Consider the following 14,743-nt stretch of genomic DNA (forward strand, 5'->3'; position numbering starts at 1 on the left):
TTTACCTTTACCTTATTCAGCTTGTAAGTGTAACATGGATGTGGCAGTGTGACAAACTACAGTATAGATTCAACATCCTGAATGGGGCACAGGAAGAGTATCATGTCTGGTGGATGTACAGCACTGAAATAGCTTTACAACTGGTTGTAGTATAAAACTTGCAGTGTTATGAATGGTGGATGTATTGTACTATTGTGATGGACATTGTGATTCATGGGCACGTCACAATTACTGCTGTCTATAGGGGAGAGACTCTAGCTGTTTCCTCATTTCACGTTGCTTGAAATTTACTAGTGAGTTGGATTGGTGCTGAGCATAGGAATCCTTCCCAGCTCAAACTGGATTAAGCAGCACTACACCAGCAGTGAACTTTCTGAAATTATGGGCTCAGGCTTCATAATTCCAGTGAAAATGACAAATGAATCAAATGTATAAAATATACTTTTAAAAACTAATCAGGAGACCACAGGATTCGATTTCTGGTTTTGTTCTGTTTCACACTGTTTGTATATTGTATATTTATTTTATATTGTAGTATATTTTTGTGTGTTGTATATTTGCTTTATTATCAACATAATTGAAATAAGATTTTAAAAAAACCCTCCTCCCTCAACAGATCACTGTCTCTAAAAGCATACAAACTAACATTTGACAGGCAGGGAAACAACTGAGAGTGGTTCTGTTATGGAATAGTGCAGTATTGGCCTTGGCCAGAGAAGATCCATTCATCCTCAGTCATAAACTCATTGAGAGGAAGCAGCCTTCCTTGGGTAAAAATCTACCTCAACTAACCTCACAGGGTTGTTATGACTATAAAATGGGATAACCACATATGGCTTCCTTTAATCGAAGAGTAAGATACTGGTGTATTTTTCCTCCCTTTTTAAGAAAGTCCTTTTAGACATTTTCTGCAGCAAAAGAGTAGGACACATTCTTGCTGCTGGAAGTTATTCTCTGCTTCTTCCAGCAGCACAATGGGACACATATTCCCAGTTTTGATCAAGGGGGCAGTTCTTTCATTATGGTCATTTGGAGGAAGGTCCCTAAAGGCCAACCAATCATCCTCTATGTGAAATGGGCTGAACTTTACAAACACATCATCCTGAATATAATTCCCACTCCCAGCAATGCTCCCACCGAGAGAGTGAGCATTAATGAGAGATGATGTGGTTCTCAAAAGCCAAATTAAAAAAAATATGCAAATAGCATACAGCTGACGGAACCTACAGGTCTCTGAATGCTTCTGAACTACAACTCCCAACCCCCCCCCCCCGAGCATTGGCTAAGCCAGCTGGGGCTGAAGGGAGTCCAGCAGCGTCTGGAGGACCACATGATCCCAGTTCTCCGTATTGAAGAATCCGCGTTGAAATGTATGAGCAAAAGCCGCTTAGCACCGAGGCGCCACTAGGTGGCGCACCCGCCGGCTTTCTGCTGAGCGCGTTGCCGTCACACTTAGAGCGGCGGAGGACACCATGAGCTCCGACGACATGGATTGGCGTCATCGCTGGCGGCGCAGGAAAAGGGACGCGAGAGCGAGCGGCGGGCGGGGGGGGGGGGAGGATGAGGGCACTTCCCCTCCAAGCCTCCAGGGGGCAGTGCTCCCTCCTTTTGGGGGCGGGTAGGGGAATCTCTCTCTGCCTTGTCGGCCAGGTGACGTGTAACGCCTGCGCGCTGAGCTCGGCCTTTTCCCCCAGCGCTACGGCTTGCGGACGTTTCGCTGCGCGGCCCGCGGCCTTAGCGAAAGCGGACAGAACCGAGAACCATGGTCAGTACCGGCACCAAATGGGCCAGGATGGGAAGGGGAGAGTCTCCTCCGCTTTCTCGAACCCCGGCTGTCCGCTTCCTCGCCCGCTGCCGGCCGGATGGATTCGGATTGCGCAGCTGGCAGGCCCGGCTGCGGAAGCGAGTTCCAGCGTGGCCTAATGGCTGCAAGCAGCCGCCGTTAAGCCGCTGCCAGTAGAAGGGCCGCGGCTGGTGCTCCCCCCAAACACGCCTCCCCGGGTCGGTTTCTTTGGGGTCCCCCCCGCCTCGGGTTCCCCCGTTTTGGTTCCGTTTGCATTCCCCTTCTTTGGTCCCGCCCGCACAGCGCCTCTTTCCCCCGCTCTCCGACTTGGTTGCATTTTCTCCTCCTGCCTCCCAAAATCTTCCGGCCCTTGAGCGCAGCAGTGGCGAAAGGTTCGGGCCTTGCGTGTCTGAATCCCTCCCCCCCCCAGGCGTGCACACATGACTCCGGGCCTGTCTTCACGATGGCTGCGCGATCGGGAAGGGGGGGGTGGGGGAAGCGTGATGGATAACTTGCAGGTCAGGACCCGTCTGAAGGCGTTGCGGGGAATTGGAGGGGAGAGTCTCGAATCGCAGGTCTCGCGTAAAGCAGCGCCCCTCGTTTCTGGAAGCTTTGCGCTGTGTTGTGTGTCCTGGGGGGGGGGTCAGGCGATGCCTCCTTTGGTCCCGTTTAAAGACTGTCTTGGAAGAGCCACATGTCTCACCGCGTGTAAACATCTACAGTACATCAGTTTCATCCCGACTTTGTCAAATACGTTTCACTGGCAAAGCTGGATTTGCCAGCGTGTGTGTAACTTGCCGAAAGGCAGGTCCTAGAGCTTTAGCTGCCATCCCAACCCCGGGCCTGTGGACCTGTCTCGTTGTTGCCTATAGGAAAATGTAATGATGCCAAGGTGTGATGGCTGTTTGAAGTAAGGCAAGGCGTTGGTGGGATAGTTTTATTAACTTCTCCCCTCTAGTGGATGGTCAGCAGAAATCCTTCAGTTTTGGGAAGTCTTCGATTTCCACATTGCCATCCAGACACCTTGCTACTTTTAAACTTAGCATTTACTGTATTTTTTCCATCATTACCATAAATGCTTTAACATAGTCCAATTGTAGTTAGTGGATTCTGGAAAGCCTTGAAACTTTCAATGGCATGTTATATTAAAACAGTAAGCGTTTTATCATTGAAGATGAAGGTGTCATTAATGGGTGCTAAGCACTTTGCTACTGATCAAGTTTGAAGACTTTGCTTTCCTCTGCATCACAGCCATAAAGAAGTTTTAAGTTTATAATATGTGTTTTTTAGGCTGTGTGGCTGAATAAGTGTGTGCACTTTTCAAACACATTTCCATTTTTCTCCTTGTTGACTTAAGTTCCTGCTATCTTCACTTGCAAGATTGTTATGCAAACATTTTTGACATTAATGTTTCTGTGTTGCATTTATTCAAGGGGTTCGTGAAAGTTGTCAAGAATAAGGCCTACTTCAAGAGGTATCAAGTCAAATTCCGAAGAAGGAGAGGTATGTTTTATTTCTTGGCAAGCTTTCAATAAATTAGATGGATGTAGCCTTGAACCTGCAGTTTCTAAATACATTCAAATGTCACCTTTCTGTTTCAGAGGGAAAGACTGATTACTATGCTCGTAAACGTTTGGTGATTCAAGATAAAAACAAGTACAACACCCCTAAATATAGGATGATTGTACGTGTCACCAACAGAGATATCATTTGCCAGGTAAGGTCTCCTTTTTGTCCTTGATTGTACTGCAGAGAGCTGCTTTGCATTTCACAAATTTCCTTCATAGAAATGCCTATGTAACATGTACATAAGCCTTTATAAAGGAAGAGAAGAACTTCGTATTTTTCTAAGGTAGTTCTTGGGCAGAAACCATTCTAAACTCTAGAATAGGCCATATCCTGTGACAATACTTCCTTTTGTAGGAAAGCAAGACTTGGTAATGGATAAATTTGAGGAAGTGTCTTGAATGTTTTTTCTAAGAAGAAATCTTTAAAATAAGCAAAATAGGCCCTTTATGTTACCATCTCAAAACATTTTTTCATTCCCTGGAATTCTTTGCCAGCTATATATGTTACTTCATATCCACATTTACTTTTTGGCTCAAAGGAGCTTATTGAACAAGCTCTGCTTTCTGCTACTTAATTTCTGATGTGCTTCTCTGTGCAAAGATACATGTTGCATCTCAAAATGTTCAGCATGCTTTCATCAGGAACAAAAGAGCTACCAGCCTGTAGAAAATGCTGAGAGTGAAGGTGAAATTATTCTTTCACAAATCTTTGTGTGGCATTTTCTTTTAACTCTTTTATTAGTTCTTCTAAAAATCTTCCCTTGACCCTTCCTGCTTATGAGAATCATGTAGAAAAGAAGCAGGGAACAAATTGCTTAGACATTTCTTAGCTATTTAACTGGCTTGGCTACCAACAAGTGAGCACTGAGAATTGTAGTTTTGCAAAAGGGCTAGTATTCACTAGTATAACTCTCAGTGCCTTTCCCAAACTAGAATTCCCATGGTTCTTTTGAGGAAGCCATAACTTAAACTAGTGTAAAATCAGTTTTAAATTTACACTGCATGTGTTGCATTTCTGAATTTGGTAAGGACTGACACAGAAATTGTCAGAATTCCATTTTGAGTGTAACTTCTGATCTTGGATAAGTGTATGTCAGTGGTTTTCAAAGCTGTAGATCTTTCATTGTGTGTGTGTGTGTGTGTGAGAAAAAGAGAGAGAGATTTTATGCTTAATTTACATGAATCTGGAAGACAGGACTGCTGGACAGCTTTTTTTAAAAAAAACTCACTTCAATATCATTGGCAAAGTTGCATTTTTAAAAAATATTAAAGATTTCTTGGTTTACAAAAGTATGCAATGTCTTTTTTTCAGGTTACATTTTCTACAGATCAGTTTCATTTGTTGAGACATTAGTGTTACATTAGGAAGAAAAGGGGGAAAGAGGTGGAGGGGGAAAATGATGAGTGGGGTAGGATTGGGTGGCAATGCTTCTATTCTACTTGGCAAAGTTGCATTTGATGGTTTGCTGTTGTAGACCCTTTTACGTGGAAATTGCCATGTGCTAAGCAAATCTCCAGAAGTACTATTGATTTCCAAAGCTATGAATGAAACAGGTTTATTTAGTCTACACATCTCTTACTTTTTGACAACAGTGTTCAAAAGTCTTTGTAATTTGGGGTGCAAAAACTGAAAAAAATGGACTAAATATGTATATCATCACTGGCAGTCTTTCCCCTGTTATATTTTCATATTGGAATGCCTTGGAAAACCTGGAAAAGGTTAATCATGTGCCATACAGTCCTGAGGAACCAGCTGTCCTGGATGAGAAGCTGAGTGGCAAACTGTCCTGGTCTTATAGCAGCACTTGCCTAACTGCCCTTATTGCTGCTGCTGCCACCATTCTTTTTAGTTGAATAACTAAAATGTAGGACTATTGTAGCTACTGTGTATGCGTATTCTCCCTTTGTCTGGCTTAAAGTACCAGTAGTCCTTCACAGTCAAGAGAGTCTCAACATGTCCCTCTGAGGGCCTGGGAAAGGAGGAGCAGGATCAATAGATCAACGGTAGGGGGCAAGGTGGGAACTGAGCAGATGATGAAGGGAGAGAATGATTTGGTCAGTGTCTTTTATAAGGTTTTATTATTCCGACAAAGATCTAGCTGTCGCTGATATGTGCTTTACTCACTCATGCTTCTTAGGTAGATATACAGTGTTTACAGACATTGTGGGTACACTGGTATGAGGGAAGGTTGGCACTACAGGACTGCTGACTTCGATGGCACTCCTCTCAAATAGAGGGAAGACTGTGGTGAATTAATATTGCAGCTGTTTGGTTGGAGGTCGCCCACTAACCTTGCTTTTGTTGTCAGATCGCATATGCCAGAATTGAAGGTGACATGATTGTCTGTGCTGCATACGCTCACGAGCTGCCAAAGTACGGAGTGAAAGTAGGCTTGACCAACTACGCTGCTGCCTATTGCACAGGCTTGCTGCTGGCCCGCAGGGTATGTATCTATTCTGAAAAATCAGAATAACATCTGCACCAGCTTATTTGACACAAATTGGGACACACAATGTACAAATAATGGAAATTAAGGGTTTTATAGTACTGGCTTAAAGTGGCTTAAATGCTGGGTTAGAGAAGATGGCAGAACGTTGGGTTTGGGGGTGTGTGTGTCTGTGCTTCTGTCATTTCAGCATATCGGCCACCAGTTATTCCTTAGTACTTGATGAAAGTAAAATTACTTTCGCAGAATTCTTATATCAGTGGAATTTCTTTACTGCAAGGCTCTATTTTCCTTCCTCGGTAGCTCTTGTTATGTTCTCCCACCTTTCAGCCATGGCTTTAAAGATTTCCTTGCATTGTATGTGGTAGAGGCATGGCAAGTTCAACTTACATTTAGTAACTTAGAATTCTCGCATCAGGGTGTTATCCAAATGGCAAATCCCATGCTGAAAATGGGCTGGAAAACATTTTGCTGACTGGTCTCAAAAAGTTGCTTCTGTAGAATCACTTGTGCACGCGATTGACTCCTAAAAGATTGTTGGTGCATGAGTTAATTTCTTGAAAATTAATAGCTTACCATTCTGGTCACAACTGGCCCTTGGAGTGGGTTGCAAGCTGCCTGTCTTTCTGTCTCATGATATGTGGAATGTTTCACCGAAAGCCTGTTTTGGTCTCCAGTGCAGTAGATATATGAAGAAGAACTTAGACCTGTCTGCCTTGTTCGTTGCAGCTTCTGAACAAATTTGGCCTTGATAAGATCTACGAAGGTCAAGTTGAAGTGACGGGTGATGAGTATAATGTAGAAAGCGTGGATGGGCAACCTGGTGCCTTTACGTGCTATTTGGACGCAGGCCTTGCTCGCACTACCACTGGGAACAAAGTTTTCGGTGCTCTGAAAGGAGCTGTGGATGGTGGTCTTTCCATTCCACACAGGTAACCTCCCCCCTCCCCTTCCGACTGATAGTTCAGGCACTTCCTCTAGAAATGGAGATGTCTTTGTTTTGAAATTTAAATTCATTGTATTTAACTTTCGCCATTGGTGGTGGTGGTGCTTAATGCTGCTTGCTGCACTGGGTATGATATTCCCATTGCGGACTTCACTTGCCGCCTCCTCTCTACCGCAGTCTTCCACACACCAGACGCTCAGAGATATGGCTTATACGATAATTACCACCATTCATCACTTTGACAGCAGCAGTAGATTGTACAAGCAATACCCAGAAGAGTAAAACAGGTTGTCGTTTCTGCTGCCCCACCAAAAAAACCCTTTATTACAGTCCTCCTTAATAATTCACCTTTTTTCCTTCTTGTCTTCAATCTGGCTGCTATGTGATGATGTCCCACTGACTTGAACATGTTGTAGTTGGTCCTTGGCATGTGTATGAGAGAGCTCAGTGTTTCAAGACGGGACTGATGGCGGCTGAAATTTCTGGCTGGTCTTGACTGATTTTTGCTTAAGAAATGCTTTCTCCCAAATGTTAACGAGGGGTCCTCAATTCATGTCTCACAGTACCAAACGTTTCCCTGGTTATGACTCAGAGAGCAAAGAATTCAACGCAGAGGTCCACCGCAAGCACATCATGGGCCAGAATGTTGCCGATTACATGCGTTACTTGATGGAGGAAGATGAAGATGCTTACAAGAAACAGTTCTCCCAGTATATAAAGAACAACGTGACGCCTGATATGGTAAGATGCTTGCTGTTCACAGTGATTGAAAAAGCAAGTACTAGGAGTGTGTCAAACTGATATTGCTGGCAATGGACACTTTTATGGGAAAATACTAGCAAGTATCTGGGATCTTTCAGATCTCAGGCCTAGTATCTCTGTTATGAGCTTTGCACATCTCTGAAAACATCTTATTAAATAATGACCTATCATTCCATTTGTAAATCCACCACAAATACGTGTCCAGTTTCCTGACTGCTTGTAAATTCCCTGGTTAACTCCTAAATTGTCTTCCTTTCTGCTGTTTAAAAGGCTCAAAGCTTGCTCAGACCTTTGGAGTTCCTGTTTGATGAGAGAACATCTTGATAGTAGTAGCCTTGGATTGGGAAGCAGGGGGCAGAAAGCACTGGGAATTCAGTTGGACGTGAACAGTCAGAGCTGCATGAATTCCTTCTTTCTTGCACTGCTAATTGGATATGAGGAAATGAGTCTTAAATCAGTCCGGTTTCCGTCCTGGTTTTGGGACGGAGACGGCTCTGGTTGCCCTAACAGATGATATCCGTAGACAACTGGATCGAGGCGGGTCAGGACTGCTGATCCTTTTAGATTTGTCAGCAGCCTTTGACATGGTCGATCATGATCTTCTGGACCATCGCCTTGCAGACGTGGGGATACAGGGCATAGCCCGTAACTGGTTGTGCTCTTTTATCTCTGGTCGGGGACAGAGGGTGGCACTAGGGAGGGAAATGTCGTCACGCCACTCCTTGGTGTGTGGAGTGCCGCAGGGCGCAATTCTCTCCCCAATGCTTTTTAACATCTTTATGCGCCCCCTTGCCCAGATTATCCAGAGCTTTGGGCTGGGCTGTCATCAATATGCTGATGACACTCAGCTCTATCTACTGATGGATGGCCACACCAACTCGGCCCCTTACACACTGACCAGATGCTTGGAAGCTGTGGCTGGATGGTTTCGTGGGAGCCGATTGAAACTAAATCCTTCGAAGACAGAGGTCCTATGGCTAGGTCGGGATAGCATGGGGATGAGGGACCAACTCCCTTCTCTTGCGGGGGCCCAATTAGTGCCATTGCCTTCCGTTAAGAGTTTGGGTGTAATCCTTGACGCCTCCCTTTCCATGGAGGCGCAAGTCACAGCAACAGCCAAGGCGACATTTTTCCACCTTCGCCGCATCAAGCAGTTGGTCCCTTACCTTTCCCGCCCCGACCTGGCCACAGTGATCCATGCGACAGTCATCTCCAGGCTTGACTACTGTAACTCGCTCTACGCGGGGCTGCCCTTGAAGCTGTCCCAGAAACTCCAGCGGGTACAGAATGCTGCAGCGAGGCTCCTCACAGCGTCTCTGCCATGGGAGCATATTCATCCAGTGCTTTTCAAGCTGCACTGGCTCCCGGTGGAGTACAGGGTCAGATTTAAGGTGCTGCTTTTGACCTTTAAAGCCCTTCACGGCCTAGGACCCTCGTACCTACGGGACCGCCTCGCCTGGTATGCCCCACGGAGAGCCTCAAGGTCCATAAATAACAACACCCTAGTGGTCCCAGGCCCTAAGGAAGTTAGATTGGCTTCAACCAGAGCCAGGGCCTTTTCAGCACTGGCCCCAACTTGGTGGAACGCTCTGTCTCATGAGACCAGGGCCCTGCAGGATCTGATCTCTTTCCGCAGGGCCTGTAAGACAGAGTTGTTCCGCCTGGCCTTTGGATTGGAGCCAATTTGATTCCCTCCGCCCCCTTTTTCTTTTTTCTTTTCCTTCTCCTGCAATGAGGCTCCATTTTAATATTTTAATGTTCCATTATTTTAATGTATTTTATTTTTGTTTTTAAGTTGTAATCACTCATCTTGTTTTTATTATTGCTTGTAAGCCGCTCTGAGCCCGGCCTTGGCTGGGGAGGGCGGGGTATAAATAAAAAATTATTATTATTATTATTATTATTATTAAATCCAGCCTTGCAGGTGGCCACTCATCCAGCACCAGCACTCTTGTTGTGAGTCACAGATAAAATTGCTGATATGCAAGGCTACTTTAAACCATGAGCACTTTGGTTTGTGATAAATTTTTAGCATAATTTGCCCTTCAGAGGAAATGCATTTGTAGTATTAAGCCATTTGGTGTACTAGGGAACTCCAGAGCCCCTGTGGAAATTTTGCTTGCCTGAGTTCATGAGCTGGTAACCAAGAAACTGTTAGGTTGGCTGCTTCAGAGTGGTTAGGCAGAAGAACAGATGTCCACACATTTGCAAAATCATAATTTATTGTTGAAAGTAAGATGCAAGTTTCCTAGTTGGAGATGTTAGCCCCCACCCCCTCCGTTGATTTGGAGGAGGCTGAAAACCTCTGGACCACATAGATCTCTGTTTGTGTGTGTGAAGTTAGAGCCTGACAACGCTAATTTTGCTTCTGTGAAGGAATCAAAATATTCAAGTGGCAAAGTGGCTGACTGCTTCATGTGAGGGATGTTGGTACTCAATGGTCAGTGGTCAATAGTCCCAGCCTGCTTGAGTACTGAAAATTGTAAAAACTAACTAGTGCTGTGCATATGATGGCTGTTCATACACAGGGGTTTCCTGCCTCCCACTTATCCCAAATGTGAATTTGCCCCAAGTTCCTCTAATTGTGGGTCTCTTTTATACTTACTTAAATGTTGGAAGAAAGGTCATACGCATGAACTCCATATTGATTTGTGCATTCATTCTGTGTCCTTATCTAGAATAATTCTGGGGTATGTAGTTATGACAATATTGTATATGAGTTAGTTTTAAAACATTACTTCCTATAGTACATTACAGCGCGGGGGCGGGAGTGCCAAGTAAATTTTGGTCAAAATGTAAAACTGATCTCTAAAATCCTTATTTCAGATGGAAGAACTGTATAAAAAAGCCCATGCTGGAATACGTGAAAATCCAGTCCACGAAAAGAAACCCAAGAGGGAAGTCAAAAAGAAGAGGTGAGATGGTCATTTTCTCCTCCTGCAAGATGATATGCCATAAAGAAATGTTTGTTACTGAAAGTGCTGTGCCACTGAAACTTTTTGAAATGCAATAACACTGAAAATTGGCGAATACTAGGATGGGAAGATTTCTTAGTTTTGTGGCAGGAATCTGCATTTTCAGAAACATTTTTGCTTATTGGGAAGCTTAGTGTTAAAGCCCTGTGTGCTTTAACAGCTTGGGCTAGATGGTTTTAGGCTTGAGGGTTACATCCAAGCTGCTAAAGCTTCTCCTGTGTTGCAGCCTCCTTCATGAGTTTGGTCCCGGCAGGAAGTTCTGCCTTTGCAAGCTGGGTGCTGCTTATGGACCTTAAGATCTCTGCTTAATGTAGATTTTTAAAAAAGGGATCTTACAAATGGCAGTACTGGCAGTTTGAATATGAGCAGCTGTAGAACAGAACTGATAACAATTCATTCCGTTCGTTATCACTTAACATGTATTTCATGGGCTGCTCTTAATTCGGTTGCAGGAGAAAAGCAGCAGTTCCACTTAGTTCCTATGATGGTTCTGGCCTGCTTCATAGGCCAGAGGTGTTTTGGCTTCATTGGTTATTAGTGTTCTTTGGTATGACAGAGTTTTCCATTCTTGGTTGAAAGTTAAGGACAGTGGCTGCTTAGTTTTCAAGTTAATAGAACACCTTTTGCTCTGGGAATGTCATCTTAACTTTTAAATCACCTCGTATGCTACTCTTCTAGGAGTCTCCCACAGGCACTTGTAAAGCATTCACGGGTCCCAGCCATGTTCATTTGCCTACCTAGTTTAGTTAGTGGTGAGTGTAAATCTCACAGAGCTTGGATGTATTCCTGGTGGACCTGCCAGTCTGTATTTGGTATAAATTAGCAAATCTAGCAGTGAACACTTGAGTGATGGAATGGGGCCATCTTTCCCTGAGGGTCTTGAAGGGTATTTGAGGGAGGCAGTCATACATGTGAACAACCTGTGGCTTTAGGGCTACATGCAATATTTGGCTAAATTTCAAAAGTCCCAGTTAGGTGATCTTTGGTTCTCAGCACAGCAAACAAGGGCTCCCCATCTCTGCGCTATAACCTTGGCCAGAGTTGAGTGATTTGAATTATTTTATGCAGCCGCATAAGAAAACTTCCCCTTCCCTTCCATGTTAAGACTCACATCAGGTAGACTTAAATATAGTAGGAAAATTAAGCCACTGCAGAACTGATAACCCCAGAAATTGGGGGGGGGGGGGAGAGACAGTGACATGGTAGATCCTCTGCCGTAAGCATTTGATGCCGAGTTATAATAATCCTGCCTTCTGAGGGTGGACTGTATTGATGTCATATACTTGCTGTTGGAGTTATAGCATACAGACATGTTTAGAATGATCTGACATTCCTGGGAAGAATGTCACTGCCTCTCAATACCTGACTATAGCCCTGAGTGGCAGAGTGATGGATTAAAAGGTAAACAAAATCAATGGTAGCCTGTAGAGTGGCACTTTGAAATAGTAGGTTGAGGTCACGTTTTTCCATTTTTAAAAAAAAGAAAGACAAAGGCTCATGCCTTATGCTTAATGCATCAGCAACACTAACACAATCTCTTATTTGCAGGTGGAACCGTCCCAAGTTGTCCCTTGCCCAGAAGAAAGACCGTGTGGCCCAAAAGAAGGCTAGCTTCCTAAGGGCCCAGGAGCGTGTGGCTGATAGCTAAGAGGCCTTCCATAATTTTCTATGGAGATGTCAGAAAAGAGAATAAACTTATTGAACCAATGTTGTAAGCATTGACTTACTGATGCTACATCATAGCTGCTGTTGGATAACTGAACACCTGCTGGCTTCTTCTTTTTACCTGCTTTATTCTTTTATTTAAAATACAGATTCCATCCCTTTGCATTTATATCCTTCTTTTCTTGTGTCAGGGAGTCCAAGGTGCCATAAGTGTGGTTTCTGGGCAGTTAACCCATCTAAGTGCTTAGCTTCAGGAAAGTGGTGGTCTCATGTGGCCTTCAGACCATGTGAGAAGACTGGAGTTTGCTTCTTTTGCATGTGTTGGGCTCCTGCTTATCAAATACAGATTAATTATGGAGAATGATTTCTGAGCCAATTGGGGGGGGGGGAGCTTTAAGGCACACTACCAGAATCCCTGTTCTGTCCAACTTCCATTGCCTAAATTAGGGCTTTCTCAAAATGGAACCTTGAGAGGGATGCAGTTCAGAGCGGCCCTTGCTCCATCATGGAGTCCGTTGGTGCTCAACTGAGGACCTCTTTGGATATTCGAAGTCCACTTTCTTAGTCCATTCAGGTCTTGGAAATACAAACCAACCCCAATCCCTCAACTGGGTTCAGCTCTAGGAACAGTAGTTGTTTTTCCATGAACTTAGCATCACTCCCAAGCCTTAAATGACATGGTGACAGTAGGGGAGGAGGAAAATGGGGTGGGCTTTAGAGAATGGAACTGGCATGCAAGTATGCTTGCCGTATGTGTGCATGAAGCATCTTCCGTGTTGCTTGTCTAATTCAGTCAAAGTGGCAGAAAAGGCACTTTGGAGAAGAATGTTGGCTCTCTTTTTAAAACAAACGCCTTCCCTTCTGTAGGGTAGCAGGCACAGTTCTAACATTTGAGGTACGAGCCATGGAGAGAGATGGCAGCACCTTCCTCTAAACCAAGCAGTACTCTTTAAAATACGAGTGGAGAGTGGGAAGTGTCAGATGGCAGCACTATATAATAATAATAATTTATTATTTATACCCCGCCCATCTGGCTGGGCTTCCCCAGCCACTCTGGGCGGCTTCCAAAAGAATATTAAAATACTATGATACATCAAACATTAAAAGCTTCCCTAAACAGGGCTGCCTTCAGATGTCTTCTAAAAGTTTGGTAGTTGTTGTTCTCTCTGACATCTGGTGGGAGGGCATTCCACAGGGAGGGCGCCACTACCGAGAAGGCCCTCTGCCTGGTTCCCTGTAACTTGGCTTCTCGCAGGGAGGGAACCGCCAGAAGGCCCTCGGTGCTGGACCTCAGTGTCCGGGTAGAACGATGGAGGTGGAGACGCTCCTTCAGGTATACTGGACCGAGGCCGTTTAGGGCTTTAAAGGTCAGCACCAACACTTTGAATTGTGCTCGGAAACGTACTGGGAGCCAATGTAGGTCTTTCAAGACCGGTGTTATATGGTCTCGGCGGCCGTTCCCAGTCACCAGTCTGGCTGCTGCATTCTGGATTAGTTGTAGTTTCCGGGTCACCTTCAAAGGTAGCCCCACGTAGAGCGCATTGCAGTAGTCCAAGCGGGAGATAACCAGAGCATGCACCACTCTGGCGAGGCAGTCCGCAGGCAGATAGGGTCTCAGCCTACGTACCAGATGGAGCTGGTACACAGCTGCCCTGGACACGGATTTAACCTGTGCCTCCATGGACAGCTGTGAGTCCAAAATGACTCCCAGGCTGCGCACCTGGTCCTTCAGGGGCACGGTTACCCCATTCAGGACCAGGGAATCCCCCACACCTGCCCGCCTCCTGTCCCCCAGAAACAGTACTTCTGTCTTGTCAGGATTCAATCTCAATCTGTTTGCCGCCATCCATCCTCCAACCGCCTCCAGACACTCACACAGGACTGTCACCGCCTTCACTGGTTCTGATTTGAAAGAAAGGTAGAGCTGGGTATCATCTGCATACTGATGAACACCCAGCCCAAACCCCCTGATGATCTCTCCCAGCGGCTGCATGTAGATGTTGAAAAGCATGGGGGAGAGGACAGAACCCTGAGGCACCCCACAAGTGAGAGCCCAGGGGTCTGAACACTCATCCCCCACCACCACTTTCTGAACACGGCCCAGGAGGAAGGAGCGGAACCACCGTATAACAGTGCCCCCAGCTCCCAGCCCCTCAAGACGGTCCAGAAGGATGTTATGGTCGATGATATCAAACGCCGCTGAGAGATCCAGCAGAACTAGGAAACAGCTCTCACCTTTGTCCCTAGCCCGCCGGAGATCATCAACCAGTGCGACCAAGGCAGTTTCCGTCCCGTGATGAGGCCTGAATCCCGATTGGAAGGGATCCAAATGGTCCGCTTCTTCCAGGCGTGCCTGGAGTTGTTCAGCAACCACTCGCTCAATCACCTTGCCCAAGAATGGAAGATTTGAGACTGGGCGATAGTTGGCCATCGTGGCCGCATCTAAAGATGGTTTTTTAAGAAGCGGTTTAATAACCGCCTCTTTCAGCGGGTCTGGGAATGCTCCCTCACGGAGGGAAGCATTCACCACCCCACGAAGCCCATCGCCCAGCCCTTCCCGGCTAGCTTTTATAAGCCAGGATGGGCAAGGATCAGTG

The 14,743-nt window shown here is 45.4% G+C and overlaps 1 protein-coding gene across 1 annotated transcript; it reads left to right on the plus strand.

The window, feature by feature from the left end:
• Positions 1-1,606: 1,606 nt before the first annotated feature.
• On the plus strand, positions 1,607-12,188 carry RPL5 (ribosomal protein L5). Its single transcript, XM_081195613.1, has 8 exons — positions 1,607-1,765; positions 3,217-3,286; positions 3,385-3,500; positions 5,661-5,795; positions 6,528-6,730; positions 7,308-7,485; positions 10,333-10,421; positions 12,030-12,188. The coding sequence occupies exons 1-8, from the start codon at positions 1,763-1,765 to the stop codon at positions 12,127-12,129; spliced, it is 894 nt and encodes a 297-aa protein (XP_081051739.1). The 5' UTR covers positions 1,607-1,762; the 3' UTR covers positions 12,130-12,188.
• Positions 12,189-14,743: the final 2,555 nt, after the last annotated feature.

The sequence above is a fragment of the Podarcis bocagei genome (genome assembly GCF_964188305.1).
Source record: "Podarcis bocagei genome assembly, chromosome: 5".
NCBI classification, from domain to species: domain Eukaryota; kingdom Metazoa; phylum Chordata; class Lepidosauria; order Squamata; family Lacertidae; genus Podarcis; species Podarcis bocagei.

Excerpts from the sequence above, each read along its gene's own strand:
- RPL5 (XM_081195613.1), top strand. Across the intron at positions 3,501-5,660 it reads ACAGAGATATCATTTGCCAG|ATCGCATATGCCAGAATTGA; the intron begins GTAAGGTCTCCT and ends TTTTGTTGTCAG. Across the intron at positions 6,731-7,307 it reads GGTCTTTCCATTCCACACAG|TACCAAACGTTTCCCTGGTT; the intron begins GTAACCTCCCCC and ends CATGTCTCACAG.